Raw genomic sequence first — 15,707 nt, 5'->3', positions numbered from 1 at the left:
CGATCGGCCAGGAATATATCGTTTACAAATAGTTTTGTACGACAGCGTAGTCTTAACGGAGTGTATTGTATTGGGATGAACAAATAGGCCTGTAATATCCAGAATACAATGGGCAAGTATGACAGCATCGTCTTTAAAAAATGTTTTTGCATTGACCAGAAATATACAGTCGACAACGCTTCAGTATAACAGCACCAAGCATAATATCCAGTATATCGTTGGCCAGGAGTAGACATTATGCTATGCTTCTGGATACAGCTGCCGTCTTAAATTACAGCTTTGCCTTCCAGTATAATTAAATCCAATATAAAATTGACTTTTCTGATCCACTCATTTGTGCACTACGCAGATTTTGCTGTTCGCGAAAAATATGCATTCGCCTTGAGCCCGCCCGACTGACCATGTCAGATCGAAAGGCATTCCGCCAGGCTTGCGTCCTTCACCTTCGACCTCAAGGCCGTTACATGAGCGACCAAGCAAGCCGCCATCTGCGAAGCAGGCTTCTGCACGAGCTACATAATGCTACCGATACGGGTGAGCTTCTTGGGTCAGCAAGGGCGATTCTCGACCAAATACCTCTACGGCGTATTACGCTCGACGAGTTGAAACGATTTCTAAATCCCCAGGTTTTGCGAGGACCCCAAGAAGGCCTAGACGTAGAAGAAGCACAAGCCGAGCCGGAGATGCAGCCCCGCCAGCTACATATTGAAGCCAATACGACGAGCCCAAGAAACCCTCCGGCGACTCCAACCCCACCGGCATCGCGTCTGAGCACTCCACCGGCCCCCGATCATCGCCGCGAGCGCGACAGTTCAAGGCTCAGAGTGTTCCCTGCAACCGGTGGCGGGGAATACCCATTCATGGCGCTTTTCGGGCAGCGTTACGTCGAAGGTGAGGTTGAAGTGCAAGTCCAGTGGATGCCCACGTGGGAGCCAGTCTATAACCTAGACAGGGCTGATGTTGCAGCATTGCAGCGAGAGCTGCGGGACCAACGCTGCTCCAGGCGCATCTAGGCGCTTGCTGAGTGTACTCACAGCTATTCTGAAGGCGAATACAGATAAGGTTGTGTACATCGTTGGTCTAATTGCTTAATATCTCTGCCATTAAAATGCTAGTGTCTTATTGCATGGTAGTCTAACGTTCAACGCCAGTAGGCTACAGGCTCAACACCATCAGGCTACAGGTTCCACGCCAAAAGGCTACAGAATACCCACATCTTTAGGTTACAGAGGACCTACACCAATAGGCTACAGAACATCAACACAACCCGCCAAATGCACACCGATATAAATCCAATACATGCAAGTATACAAGTCGCAGCAGTATGCAGCGACAAGAACCAAACAAGCGACGAGAGAAAGAAGTCGAGGTGTGATATTTATCTCTTTAGACTATAAGCAAACAAACGTATAATAAAACATTGCATGAGTTAGTCAATCAGGCCACTGTAACAAGTGAAATATGAAGCAAAACGTACCGTGTATAAAATAGACAAGCTCTCAGTGACGCTCCAGTGTTCACGGGGGCGCTTTCGATCGCGGTGCTTCCGGACTCCTGCTGCTTCGGCGCGCTTCCAGTCTCCTTGTGCTTGGTGTCTCCGCGGCAAATGTTGGACTGATGCTGATTTTGTCCGCCACGCTGTTTTTTAGAGCAGGCGAGACGACTGGCTACGGCAGTACCATGTAAAGACGGGCGTGTTCGCAATCGTACAAAGCGTAATCATGCGACAATATACGTGCTTTTTCTGTTCGTGATCTTATTTGACCTGATCTGCCTTTGATCAGTTAAGAATGCTATCGCGAAGAAGGGACGTGAATGTACATTTTCCGTCGGTGACTTTGTCTTGTGGTCGAGAGCAGGGCCAAGAATGGCAGGTCGGAATCTGATGGTACGTTAGGTAGGGCCCTTTCGAATTGTCGAAGAGCTCCCGACTAGGTTCATGATTGAGCACTTGCTCACCAGTGAAACTTTTGACGTGCACGCGATCCGTCTAATACACTATGCGGACAGCCAAACTGGAAGTCACAGAGGAATTGAAGCACCACGTAGCTTTACAAGGGATCAAGTTGGGTGTTCGAGCAGTCCATGAGGGGAGATACAACCGACAAGCAAAAGAATGGCAATTGCCTGTGAGTTGGCAAGGGCTTGGAGATTCAGAGCAGTCGTGGGAAGCATTCGAAGGCATCTACAAGGCAGTTCAGAATATGGTGAAGCAGGTTGTTCACAACTGCGCAGACAGCAAGATCAAGAAGTATTGCAGAGGCCTTCAGGAGGACACTGGAAGGTAATCAAGACTTCGGGGTCACCCTCGACTGCTCGTACGCCGAGCTAACCACGATGGACGCATGTGTCATTTGGTGCGAGCAGTACGACGCCGGGATCCTGTCCGAGCGCGTTTGCTGCGCTTCGTGCGCTATTATTTTTCAAGTGGAAGACTCTGTTTGCAGGAGTATTGATGCTACCTGCGAGCACGTGGATATCCTTCACTGGTTTCGCGAATCTGGCAGCGTCCGGTTCACGACCATTGTGGAACTGGCTCGTGTCTGGTTGGCCAGAGCTCCTTCCAACGTGCTTCAAGAGCGCATCTTCGCGACTGGAGGTATTGCCATGAGCAACGTACGCAAGAACGGACAACGATCACGCAGGGATGCAAGTGCTATTGAAGTATAATTGAAAAGCCTGCCCGTCGAGTACCATACGATCTATCTGATCGTTTCTCTGGTCGACGGTAGTATTATCTCTATATTATATTGATAGTACTATAGTATTCTAGGTACAGATTCTAATGCTACTGTTCTAATAGTAGCTTTGTAGTCGCTACTAGAGAGCTACTATTGTAATTTGGAGGGGGGGAATCGTTCTACTGTCAATCCCTGCCCACAGCGTCCGTGTAGTGGGTGCTCAGAGTGCTAGTCGGGCGAGTACGTTATAATAGTAGTAGTAGTAGTGTCCGTCCCGCGTCAAACTCCCAGCTATTATAATAGTTGGATAGTAGTCGACTATTTGATATTACTGAAGTAGTATTCTACGACGATCCAGGTTATTGGCGCTGATTTACTATACATGTACAGTGCATCGATCATTATCAGACGCTGAAATGAGCTGCTCGAGACTCCAGCAGCTCTCTCAAGGCTCGAGGCTCGAGCGCACGAAAGCGGGAAGCTCGCCAGACCTGCGGGAATCTGGAGATTGGACGAGTCTTAATCGATTGTGAGATGTCGAGGCATCCAGCACCAACCAACGCGGGAAGTAATGCAGTTAAAGCGCCATGGTGCGTCAGCCTGGAATCTAGGAACTGTCCCTTTGATCCTTTGATCCACATGGCGTAGGAATTATCTTATCTCAGTTATGCAATGCACGCCAAAATCACCCACCACAGACCTTCACGGAACTCTGGTCGTCAATTCTTACGCCGCCACTATAATAATAGCCCATGATTAATGTATAGACCGACTGAAGTTCAGTCTGAACGGACCTGCCGAAAATGCAAAGGTGTTTGCGACCAGCCAATCTTCGCTGCCGCTCGATTCAAAAGCTTAAGATCTGCATCGGAGTCGCTAATCGCGCCTCCAGCCGCGTGCATTGTTTAAAGACCGATTTTGAGGAATTATTGTCGAGGTAGCCGACAAGCTGACGTTGGACTCCGCAAAGTCTTTCCCCTCGTCAATTTCCCCGTCGGTGTCGATATCAGTCGTCGCCAAACCGTCGTGAACGGACCTTATGCACATTATGCATGGACTTGACCTGCTTTCACAACGACGCAAAGGTCTGCAGCGTCTCGGCGAAGATGGCGTCGGCCATGTCCGTCAACGTCTCCTGCTGTGAATCAGACATATGATTGATTGCATCTGCAGGTGCGATTCCTCTGCTAGTAAAGTTGGTGCGTGCAGGCAACTCTCGTCAGAAAGAAATCGCTACAGCGGTACTGTGGAGTCTGTCCGACATTCCTGATACTCAGATAGCGATGGCAAATGCAGGTGGCGTTCCGACTTTGCAGGCGTTGATCAGAAGAAGAGGGCTTTAGACTCTGAAGTTCAGAGACAGTTGGCCGTTTGCGATTCTGCCCCACACGCCACTATGTATACGATCGATGATGACTCGGTCAGATTTAGTCTATCAAGTTTGCTCTTCACTTTATTCATGTCGATACAATTCACTTAGATAAGGTAATTCCTCCATGTGGCGTTGACGATGCACTGCGTTCGCCAGTGAGGTACAAGTGGAGTAATCACGCCAAATGTGACAGTGTCGGGCACTGAACAAGACAACCGATGGTTGTACATGCACATGTAGCACGACATGTTACCCTCCACCGGGTCTTAGCATTATAGTAGTTGAGTCAAGTCATGTACTGCGCCACAGCCTTCTCAATCCGCATACTAGTACCTGCTAGAGCTAACATCAAGGTGTCTACCCCAATAAAGGCGATTTCGAGTCTGGATTCTCACGTTTTACCAAACAATCCAGTGAAGATGAGTTTACGGCCGCAGGTTCCCGTGTTGTACCTTCGGACGCTGTGTCCGCTCATTTAGATCGAGGATTGTGCTCCCAGTCGCGAGGAACTGTCTTCCAGGAGGACCGTTTGTTTCCCACTGTCCTGGCGCGACCAACCACTGGTCAGCGCTGAGAGGTTTCTCCTTCATCTTCACGCCCCACTTTTCAATTTGCACGACCGTCTACAGCACACTCCAGAAAGATGCGTCTGGGCCATCTCCTGTTAGCGATGCTAATCGTCCTTCTTGCAATTTCCAACGGGATTGACGCGGCCAGCACGAATGGTGCCACAACGACGGTCACTACCGAGAAGATTCGCAATGTGGTATCTTTCGAGGACGCCAGCCCTAACAAACGGGAGTCGACTGGTCTTTCTTCGGCTGAAGAAGAGCGAGGAGCAGCCGGGACCGCAGCTGCGGCTGGAGCGCCTGCAGGAGTGAATTTTCCTGTTCGGGATGGGGTCTCTGAGGGACAGAAGACCATTGTGACTACCTACAACGGGAACGGTCTGTTGCAGAAATTTAAGAAGTGGTGGAGGCGGCACTTCGGCAACGACGCTAAAGCTTCGCGTTCGACTCGTCGACTCCGGCAAACAACGAAATGACGGTGTTATTGATATTTATCTCCGGCCGGTTTAATGGGCACTTCAAAAGTAGAAACAAATAGAGGCAATGTCGACATTGCCAAGTATGGATGTGGAAGTAGATTTAAAAATGATGCGTTCTTCAAAGTGCTTCGTGACCGATATTGAATCAACCACAGAGCGCCTCTCTCATGACAAGATCTGAAGGAGATTGCACGCAGTCAGGACGCTGAATCTAGTACGGAGGCTCAGTGCTTAGCTTTGGTCTAGAACACTTCTACTGTCAGGCACTTGACTTGACTTGTATTCCGCTGCTATGATGGGGTACAGTGCCGTGCATTGTACTTATCGAGAAGTCAAGCGTCTTGTACCAATCGCTCCGACGTAAATCTCCAGGCCCTTGTTCCGACGTTCTTGCTTTTGTCGTCCTCTCGTTTCCGCACAGGATCCCCAGCTCGCGATTAACATGTAAACACCGTAAACAACGGGGTGGGGCCATCCATTAATCGTCAATCGACGAGCCGTCGACCACCAGTTCTCTTCCCGAATCTACATGTAGGCTTTGCGATGGCGTTCGTGGCGAACTGTATGCTAAGTGCGTCAAATGCTTAGTCCTGGCACAGTACGTACTGTACGTTTCTTTCGGTCTTGACATGCCAGTCCGCATTTTGCGCTCAGCCACCAACATAGCGGATAGCTTCCTGTTCTCAAGAAAAATGCGTCTGAGTCAAGTTCTTCTCGCTGCAGCGGTTGTTCTACTTGCAAGCAGTAACGATATTGCTTCGGCCACCAAGACTGAAGTCTCAACTAATGCTGGCGCCGTCACTGCCAAAGCTGCTCGTACATTGATGTCCTTCGAGGAAATCAACTTGAATCAAGATCTGGTCGTCTCTAACGAGGAGGAACGAGCTGGAGGAACGGTTGGAGCGGCAGCGGCGCGCGCAGGAGCGGGAGACAACACTGGGTTTCACGATAGACATCAAGGAGATGGCGAGCAGGTTACTGTGACGACTTACCACAACAACGGCCTATTTCAGCAATTACAGAAGTGGTGGAAGCGGACGTTTCAGGGCGAGTCTGAATCTTCAACCAAGACTCAGCGCCTTCGGCATGACACGAAAACCCAAGAAAGTTGAAGATCGTCGAATTATTTATCGCTGCTGGCTGGTATTAGGAGACTTCACAAGATCCGACATACATATTAAACTGATGACTGTTCACGAACAACTTTATACGAGAACATGCAACCAGAGGGCACCCACTGCCCAATTTCATCATTTTTCTTGATAGATACTTATTATTATATTCCTGGACCAACCTACCGAACAAGAGCGACGTGGGCTGCAGGGATTCATTACTGTAGCTACCGCTAGGAGGATCTGTGCTGGCTAAGCAATGTATAGGGGGAGTTAGGATAATTCATTGCGTTCAATAGTTACTTGTTCAAGTAATCCGACGCTCGTGTTGGTTGCCATAGTACATGTAGCAGCGCAGCTTGCAGGCAATCCCGCTCTGTCTTTTATCTTGCTGGCTCAACTTCCGTGCAGGTTACATGCACACCGCAGACATCACAAGGGGCTGCACATCAGAGTACTGGTAAGGGTCAATTTTACCTACACGTACAGTGCACTAGACAACATCGCACGGGGCCCCTGAGTCAGGGCCTGACGTGCGATTTCAGAACAAAATCTGATCGAGGAAGATATCCAGCACAAATCTCTGATCCGCTCCATATCCTACCAAACATCGTTTTGCTTCGAAGTGTACAGATAAGTATCGTTCAACGTGTACATACCGTAGGTGTATGGCACAGTCAAACATTAGCCATCCAGGAGCCATCGGTGAAGTGTAGAATTGACCGGTCAACCAGCACCGTAATATCTAACCATCGCTATTACAATAGTACAAGCATTTACATGTACTGTCGCCACGACTTGAGTCAGCTTCTTTTCGCTGCCCTATGTAAGATTCATACAGACGAGCCTCTCTGACAATGAGTCAGTATTGCAGACGAATGGATAGCTCTGAGTCAGGCTCTTACGGGGGGTAAGAGGTCCTCTATTTGTGTTTAGCTAAGAAACTAAAGAGTCCTGGTATCGTTAGGGTCTTTGCCTGATTGATAAACCGTTCTGTGGCGCGTTGTCGCTGCTAGTTTTCAACAGCTCGTCTTGTATGCGGATCCGTAGTGTTGCGGGTACGCTGTCGTGGCGGACCAACTCTTTCGTATATTTTGCCAATTGGTGCGACTTGAGTAATGCTCCAACTGCTTTTTGTTAGTCAGTCAGGCTCTTACCGTAGGTTCGAAGAGACTTCTATCGCTGCTTTCAGTACATGTGTGTGAACTCACTGCATCCCATTTCTACAACGCCAATTGATTATACAGTGCATGTAGTGGGCGGCTTTAAGCATTGGAACCCACTTTGGACGGTGCTATCTCCGTAGTGTGGTATGCATTATTGACACTGATGGCACTGACCCGGTCCAAAGGATTGTGAATGTGAAGAACTGTCGTGTACGCTGTATCTATATGTATACATGTAGAGTTGGTTCCGTCCGTATATTTGGCCATGGTATGGCGAGCTGACACGGCCAACCAGGCTGAAAGCATCTTCATCGTCTCCACCAGCCATTTCGTAACTTGCGCCAGTCAGTAGATTCCTCCAGTCTGGTCTCGAGAAATATGCGTCTGGTTCGAGTCCTCGTGGTGGCCGTGGTCGTTATGCTCGCCTCTTTCGACGAAAGCACAGCCACCAGTAACAACGAAGTTCCTGCGGTGGCCACTACCACGACAGCCGACAACATTCGAAACTTCTTGTCTGCTGAGGACTCCAACTTGAATAAGCGCACCGAGTTGACAGGTCTCTCGTCGACGGAGGAAGAGCGACTCAGTCCAGGCGCCATTTCAGGGGAAGGAGGACGCACAGGAGCTGGTGGCACAGTGGTGTCGTCCAGCACTGCCAACACGGGTGGGACTATCACCATCTCAACGTATTACAACAACGGTCTCTTGCAGAGAATTCAGAGCTGGTGGAAAAATCTGTTTCAACACGGAGCTTCAAGCTCAACTCGCCGCCTTCGGCAGCTGACAAACGGCGAGAAGAAATGAAAGTGTAGTGCGTTTATTAGGGACTGCAGAGTAGGTCCCAAATACCAAGGGATAAGAATCAGAGCGATAAGTCACCACATGCAGCAAAAATGTTATTCGAAGTTACATATCTTCGTTTCGTTTTTCAGTGAGGTACATTGATGTCACTTAGTGGTGCTAACGACTTCCTATGTCCGTTCTAACCATCGCCCCTATGTCGGTAGTTAGCCTTCTCCAGGTCCTAGCTTACGCTTCCCCGTTACGTGCCGGTGTCCTTACTGACTGTCGGCCACGACGTCCGCTTGCGCCGCGTTGTCCTCGTGTGTTTTCCATTGTATCATGTCTCCATCTAGGTGGCGGAGTACTTTCCTCCATTTCCCTGAATCGGTGCCCGTGTCAGCCGTGTACTGTTGTACGCTCGTTCTGCTTTCGAGCGCTGCGTTTGTTAGCTCCATCGCCATACGGTTGGCTTCTTTGGCGTGGTGTAACCATTCTACTTCCCGGAACCGATCCACGATGCGCCGACTCCTCCAGTAGATTTGTGTTAAATGCCGTGCCTTTGGGGCTTGCGTTGCCGATGCTGTGCAATCAGCATCTTGTTCGTGCTCACCACCCATAGCGGCCAGTACCGCTTCTTCTCGCACGCCTTGAGTCCCATGAGGAGCCCTAAGTGTTCCGCTTCCGTGGTCGTCGGTGACGAGCTGGCGTATGACATGTGCCCGCTCGATATGTCATTACAGCTGACAATGATCGCCCCGCAAGCTCCTGATCGTTTTGTTCCTGCCACCCGTCCGGCCACGTACAGTATGTACCTGGTTCCTCCCTCGGCGTGATCCACTGCTGGCAGTGTGTCCCCTCCCGAGTGAAGGGCTCTACCGACGATCTTCGCCGCCGTCGCTCCAACTACTAGTGATGGCGCTGCCCGTAAGTGTGCCTGGACAGTATTGTAACCCTCTCGTAGCCGCTTGTTAAGGAGTGCCACGTGGTGCCCTTCCGTGATGTTGTTCGACTCGTCAAAGTGGTTGACCCGCCACCGCCAAGCTGCGTGGAGATAGATGGCTACCCCAATGCGCCAGCTGCTCTCAACGAGCAAAGTCACCTCCTCCGCAATCTGAGGGCGCAAGTCCATCACTTCCCGCTGTACTGTAGTCATGCTGCCCCATACGCCTGCCGGTATTTTCGTAAGTTGCATCCCGAATACCTCCTGCTGCAGTCCGTCGTCTGTCAGTCCGAGTTGTCGCCATGGCTGGAGTAGGTGCCTCCGTAATTTTCGCGTCGCTGGGCATCCCCAGAAGACGTGTTCCAGATCCACGTCCAGCAAGTGTACACAGGATTCATGTGGGCAGCCGATCTTGTCGTGTCGCCTGTCAAACATCGAGAGTGCTCTGAGCTTGAGGAGCAGTAGTAGTTGTTCTCCCCACGGATTGAGGCCCACTACTCTCCGGATGCGTTTCCATTCGAGTAGTGCAAGCCCTTCCGCCAGTTGTGGGCTCCGTTCCTGCCATTTTTTGGTCCTGCCGTCGAGATCTATAGCCCCTCGACGTCGTTTCGCCGCTGCCACGCGCTCTTTGTACTCACGGCGAGTCCGTGTCCACCTGCGGCGTCCCGCCCGAAGTTACATATCTTGAACTGAACTGGCGAATTTATTGTTGACTTTGGAGTTTATATTTACGCCTTATAAAACCTTGCATTCCTTCTCTTGGACTGCGTACTATCGAATAGATGTACTCGTAAGCCCTAGCATTAGTGGACGCGACAAAGATGGAGGTTAATTAGGAAGTCGTTATCACACCGGTACCTACGTGACATCAATGTATCTCACTGAAAAACGAAAACGAGGTTGAGATAGCATTCTGAAGACACTGCCCCCCCCCCCCCCCCCCCCCCGATGTCCCAGCTATATGGTAGCGGACACTTGTTAGCCGAAATACGTGACTCGTTCGATTCTAGCTTTGACCCTCGACGACCAAGCTCTGATAAAAGATGAAGGAAACTGGCGTTTTTGGTCTCTTTGCGACCCAGGCTTAGCTATAGAATTTCAATTCCTTAAGTACCTTAGTCTTCGCTCAGCCCCAGTATATTATATTGATCGGGTCACTTTTATTTATTTATTTGGGGGGGGGGGGACAGCAGTCATTTGAATCGACTGCGAGGGTCGCTTACCTATCGTCAAGATTGGGATTCCGATACACGACTGGCAATAGTACGCCGTCTCCTCACTTCATTGCATTCTCAATCTCCGACCTGATGAGGATGATGATAAGTAGCCTTCTATTTGCCGAGTACTAGCAGACAAATGCAACGTGCGCCATTGGACTCACCACTTACGAGCTTTCAACGAAACGGCTGACGGATTAGCCAACTTAGTCATGGACGCTACACGCACCAGACAAGCGGTACTGGAGGACACAGAGCGCACGGACGCCTTGTGGAGGACGGTAATTACGTACTGCGGAGAAGATGTACGGCATTGGCTCGACGGCAACAGACTGAAGAACAACTCGTACAAGAGGACTACTACCACGAAACTTCAGAAAAGTACTTTGGGATTACCCACTGGGACGATTCGCCAGCGACGCACATAGGCGATGGCGGATCATGTGTGATTAGCGGTCGTTAGGATACTAGATACTCTATAATAAGTGACTACAATACACCTTCCAAAACAAAGTGGTCTTCTATTTGATGTTTAAGAAGTTAGATACGCATACATTACCGGCCATTTGCAACCGGGGTAGTTTTTTCTGGAGACTGTATGGTGGTAAGGTGGCCTTCTATTTGATGTTTATGTGTTTTTTCCTATAGAAGTATGGAGACTGTATGCGTATCTTCTGCCTTGATGTTTATGTGTTTTTTCTCAGTCTCCGACCTGTGGCTACAAAATCGTAACTGGGTGAAGTGCGGCCCGCCAGTGGTTGCCTGTGACGCTCGGTCCTTCTATGTGGACTTCATCGAGCAATCGCAGTCAAGTTCAAGGTCGAGCGGGTTTTTGTTGCGCGAACGCGGTGCAGAAGATTGCCATACGGTACCGACATCCTCAGCATTCGTGAAGTTGGAAAACTATAAATACTACACAGTAATGGAAAACTTTTCCGAGGCAGACGCAACTGCTTCGTGCATGATTTCCAGGACTTCATAGCTTACCAGTCTATTCGCTGTCTTCGGACAGCCCTACGATGCAGTCCACCCTTCAGTCGCTTTTGTGACCTGAGGCGGGCGAACTGTATCCTGGGCTGTGTTCATCAGTTCCGTACGTATTCCGATCATAGAGCTTGGTCCTGGTATCATCTCTCTCGCCTTGAGCCTTCATTGTGTAATTCGCGTCCACCAAAGTAGCTGGTAGCTGAAGACCTGGCCTGACTCGAGAAGAATGCGCCTTATTCAAGTCGTCCACGTCGTCTTGGTGGCCATGGTTGCGCTACTTGCAAGCTGCGATAGTGTCGCAGGAGACAGTAACAACGCTATCACATCGGCTGGCACTACTTCCATTTTCGAGAGCATTCGCCGCATATTGTCTGACAAGGACACTATTTCAAATAAGCGAGGGTCGATCGGTCATTCCGCGACTGAGGAAGAGCGACTCAGTTCAGCTGCTACGGCAGCGGGCGAAGGAGGACGTACTGGAGCAGGAGGAAACTCGGGCACTTCTACGGCTACCACCACCACCACCAGTGGAGGAACCGTAACCGTGTCGAAGTACTGGAATAATGGTCTGGTGCAGAGATTCGAGAAATGGTTCAAGCACTTGTTTCACCGGAACTCTTCTAACAAGGTTCGGCGACTTCGTCAGCTGTGAAGAAATGAAAGCACCCGCCTGGCCCACTGGATAGTATAAAGCGTTTCCCAGCGCGTTCGTGTGACGTTGTAGACCATGAGCAGGTGTTTGCAAACGTTAGAATTGTTAGAGATGAAACCACAATAAAAGTGTGTCGTTCAGCTGATGTAAGTACATTCATTACCTTTGTTGGGCTACAACTATCAGATAACGATGCTTTAAAACAAACTCCGAACGCCACGCTCAGCTGCAGGCTCCGACCGACCAACACGGTGGTAGTACACCTCGCAAGAGCTGTTTGATAAAAGATAGGTATGCTTTCAAAGCGCGTTATTGCCGATGAGCGATAGTCTCGTCAAAGTGGATGCCGGCTATTATTCCTAACCTATAAACACTCTTTCTCCAGCAATGGCCAGTATTGAAGTACTCACAAACAACAGCATAAATATCTTGCGGTGCTTGTACCTTCTACCGTCGTCCACTGGTAGGCCAATCCGTCGTGAGGGCAGCCTAGCTCCGTGCAGCATGTAGCACAAGCAGAAAGATCTACGATACCGATATTGCGCGGTGTCGTACATGTAATAGCCAGCAAGGGATTGCTTCAGGTTTCACTTCGATCGTTGAATGGTACAGTACGCGAGTAAATAGTCTATCCAACGGCGATGCGAAGGGCAGTGGTGGCACCACTGATGCGTCCTTCCTGCTGATGAATTTTCTGGGTGATCTCGCCCTGTTTCGGTAGGAGGGCCACAAATCACTTTTGAAGTCGGGCAAAATTCCAAGCTTCTCGAGCTAATCGTCGTTTCAACAGAAAGTCAGCTTTCAAATCCCAAAACAAATCGAATGAAAACCCGCTGCTTTCCCGAAATTCCTTGTTGGCAGGTTATCCACAACTTTCATGTACAGTACGCGCCGAAATTATAGCCGCACCGGACAAGCGGAGCTCTTGCGCCGGGAACTGAGAACTTCCTGCAAACTGACGGCTCCGAGGCCGTCGTAAAGAAATAGAAAACTTATGCAGCAAGCGAAGTTGAAAAAGACCAAGATGGCTTGGAGCCAGGAGGCAAAATCTGGTTTCAGGTCGGGTCAGAAGTATAGCCGCACTTGGAAGCTCTACATGCTAACGGCTCTAGTAACCTGTCTTGGCTCGTTTTAACAGCCGCGTCGCTTCCAGACGCTTCGGGACGCTTCGCACTAACTTCTTAACATACGCAGGGTCAATGCGAGACCATTCCAACGTGATCTGTCTGATCAAGTCGGCAGGCTTGTCAAATTGGAGCCCGTTGGCGTGCACCCGGCGAGCCAGGAGCCCCCACACGTTCTCTATGATGTTCAGATTGGGGCTCGTGGCAGGCCACGGCAGCGTTTCGATGTTATGGGTGGCTAGGAATCCCTTGGTGAGCCTCGAGGCATGTACGGACGCGTTATCCTGCTGGAAAATTGGGGTCAAATTGCCCAATTTTGACCCCAGTTCTCGAAGGCAAGGAAGCATGCTGGAGGTCAGCGTCTCGGTGTACTTGACAGAGTTCTGCTTCCCCTTCAGGAAGAGCAGCTCGGTTTCGCCATGCCAGCTCACCCCCGCCCAAATCATGACGCTTCCGCCACCGTTGACCCGCTTCGACATGAGTTTGGGTTCTGCTCGCAAGTCGTGCCAGTAGAATCTAAACCCATCCAGGCCATCTAAGTTGAACTTCTTCTCATCCGTGAACAGCACGCGTCTCCAAAAGACCCTTTTACCGGCGTAACGCTCCGCAAAGCGACCCTAGCCTTCTTATGATGCGGCTTGATGGCAGGGGTGAGTTTTCTCTTCGCGTACGTGACGTAGCGGTTGCTACGCAGTACGCGGAGTACCGTAGACTTGCTTGGTTTCGATGGTAGCAGTCCTGCGATCTCTTGGGCGGACAGGTTTCGGACAATTGCCAGTCGAATGACGCGCCTGGCCTCCCGGCCAACTATTTTCGGCCTTCTTCCTGTCCTCTTCGTCACCGACGACGCCTTCCCGCGCTTCAAGTAGTTCCTCATAGCCTTCTCGTCGCGCCTGATGAGCCTCCCGATCTCTCGGTTGCTTTTGCCGCCTCTGAAGTGTGCGTTTATCTTCATGCACTCCTCCTCGGTTAGCTGCTTGCCTCGTGGCATCGTTTCCAGCTTCCTCACGAATCCAAGAACAGATTCTAAAAGGTCTTTCACAAAGCTGTCCACAGGTCTCATTTATTACGTTTAATAGCCCTTCAATTTTGTTTATTACTCCACTGAACTTTATAATACCAAGTGCGGCTATACTTCTGACTCGACCTGAAACCAGATTTTGCCTCCTGGCTCCAAGCCATCTTGGTCTTTTTCAACTTCGCTTGCTGCATAAGTTTTCTATTCCTTTACGACGGCCTCGGAGCCGTCAGTTTGCAGGAAGTTCTCAGTTCCCGGCGCAAGAGCTCCGCTTGTCCGGTGCGGCTATAATTTCGGCGCGTACTGTACACTGTAAGTAAATTACAGCGCCTGCTCCTTTCTCCAAGACCTTGATCTAACCGTGATACATGTACATTTGTATTGGAACCAGATTCCCCATACATGTAGCGATATTCGTATTGTAAATTAGTATTCGTTTCCGCGTTTATACTGCACGGCATGCGTACAATACATTGCACCCCATCACTCCCATGCCGCTTTTTTCGCGAGCTCAAGTTCAATCGCGCCGCTGATCGTTTCTCCAGTAAGGATTGTGACTCAAGTCAAGCCTTTGAAAAACTCTATCCTCAGTGCTCTGCTTTATACCGTATGTTTGATTTGGTATCAAGTCTGGTTAGGTCTGCAGACTCTGCAGTGCAGCCCCTCACAGTGTGAGGGGCACACGCCACTTCCCAATTTGCGTCACCAGAGCAACCGCAAACCCTGCTTTCAAGAAAGATGCGTCTGGGTCAAGTCGTGTTGGTGGCCATGGTGGCTCTGCTGGCGTGCAGCATTGGACGCGCTTCTGCCAACAAGAACGAGGTTGTTTCGACAACGGCGACGATTGCTCGAAACTTGTTGTCGTTCCTGGACGTTGACAAGAAATCCCCCACCAAGGAGGAGCGAGCTAGTACAGGTGTTGTTCCCGGGTCAGAAGGAGGACGCACTGGAGCTGGAACCACGGTGGTGACAGACAGCACTGCCAACGGAGGCGGTACCATCACTGTGACGGTCTACAGTAACAACGGCCTCTGGCAGAGAATCAAGCGGTGGTGGCTGGGTCTGTTTAGCCAGGAAGATCGAGCTAGCTCGGGTGTCGTCGCGGGAGAAGGAGGGCGTACAGGTGCTGGAGGTACTGTGGTGACATCGAACAACAACAACGGAGGCGGAACCGTGACCGTGACCATTTTCAACAACAATGGCCTCTTCACGCGAGTCAAGAAGTGGTGGAAGAATCTAATCGGCCAGCAAGGGGTTCCTAACTCTCGTCGACTTCGGTAAACGGTGTAAGATTGGTAAAAACGTTCGCTTCACTCGGTTTGGTATAATGGACCCGTACCGGATGGGGTTTACACAGGTTCAAGCGGCAGAATTGTTGTAGAATAGATGTAAGCAAAATGTGCTTCTCGAACCGATGCGGGTATGTTACAAGCGTTGACTGAACTCGGCGTCTCTTTGCCGAACTGTATCCGGATGCATTTTGCGTTTCCACACAGCGAGCTGGCGTTTTACAGTTGTATTGACATCGAAAACAAACGTAAGACATTCTTGTGCAGCGGCCTAAGGTTCCGGCCATTTTCATGTGTCCTGCACCTTGTGAAGTTCTC

At 50.2% G+C, this 15,707-nt stretch overlaps 2 protein-coding genes across 2 annotated transcripts; both read left to right on the top strand.

The window, feature by feature from the left end:
• Positions 1-7,757: 7,757 nt before the first annotated feature.
• On the top strand, positions 7,758-8,183 carry KRP23_1620 (uncharacterized protein; the record flags this gene model as incomplete). Its single annotated transcript, XM_067886276.1, has 1 exon — positions 7,758-8,183. The coding sequence occupies one exon, from the start codon at positions 7,758-7,760 to the stop codon at positions 8,181-8,183; it is 426 nt and encodes a 141-aa protein (XP_067748953.1).
• A 6,655-nt stretch (positions 8,184-14,838) lies between these two features.
• KRP23_1619 (uncharacterized protein) lies at positions 14,839-15,381 on the top strand (the record flags this gene model as incomplete). The annotated part of the gene is made up of 1 exon (XM_067886275.1): positions 14,839-15,381. The coding sequence occupies one exon, from the start codon at positions 14,839-14,841 to the stop codon at positions 15,379-15,381; it is 543 nt and encodes a 180-aa protein (XP_067748952.1).
• Between the last annotated feature and the right edge of the window lie 326 nt (positions 15,382-15,707).

This window comes from Phytophthora ramorum, assembly GCF_020800215.1.
Source record: "Phytophthora ramorum isolate Pr-102 chromosome Unknown Phyram_PR-102_s0002, whole genome shotgun sequence".
NCBI lineage: Eukaryota > Oomycota > Peronosporomycetes > Peronosporales > Peronosporaceae > Phytophthora > Phytophthora ramorum.
Note: the sequence above shows the minus strand (reverse complement) of the source record. Positions and strands in the feature narration are given on the sequence as shown.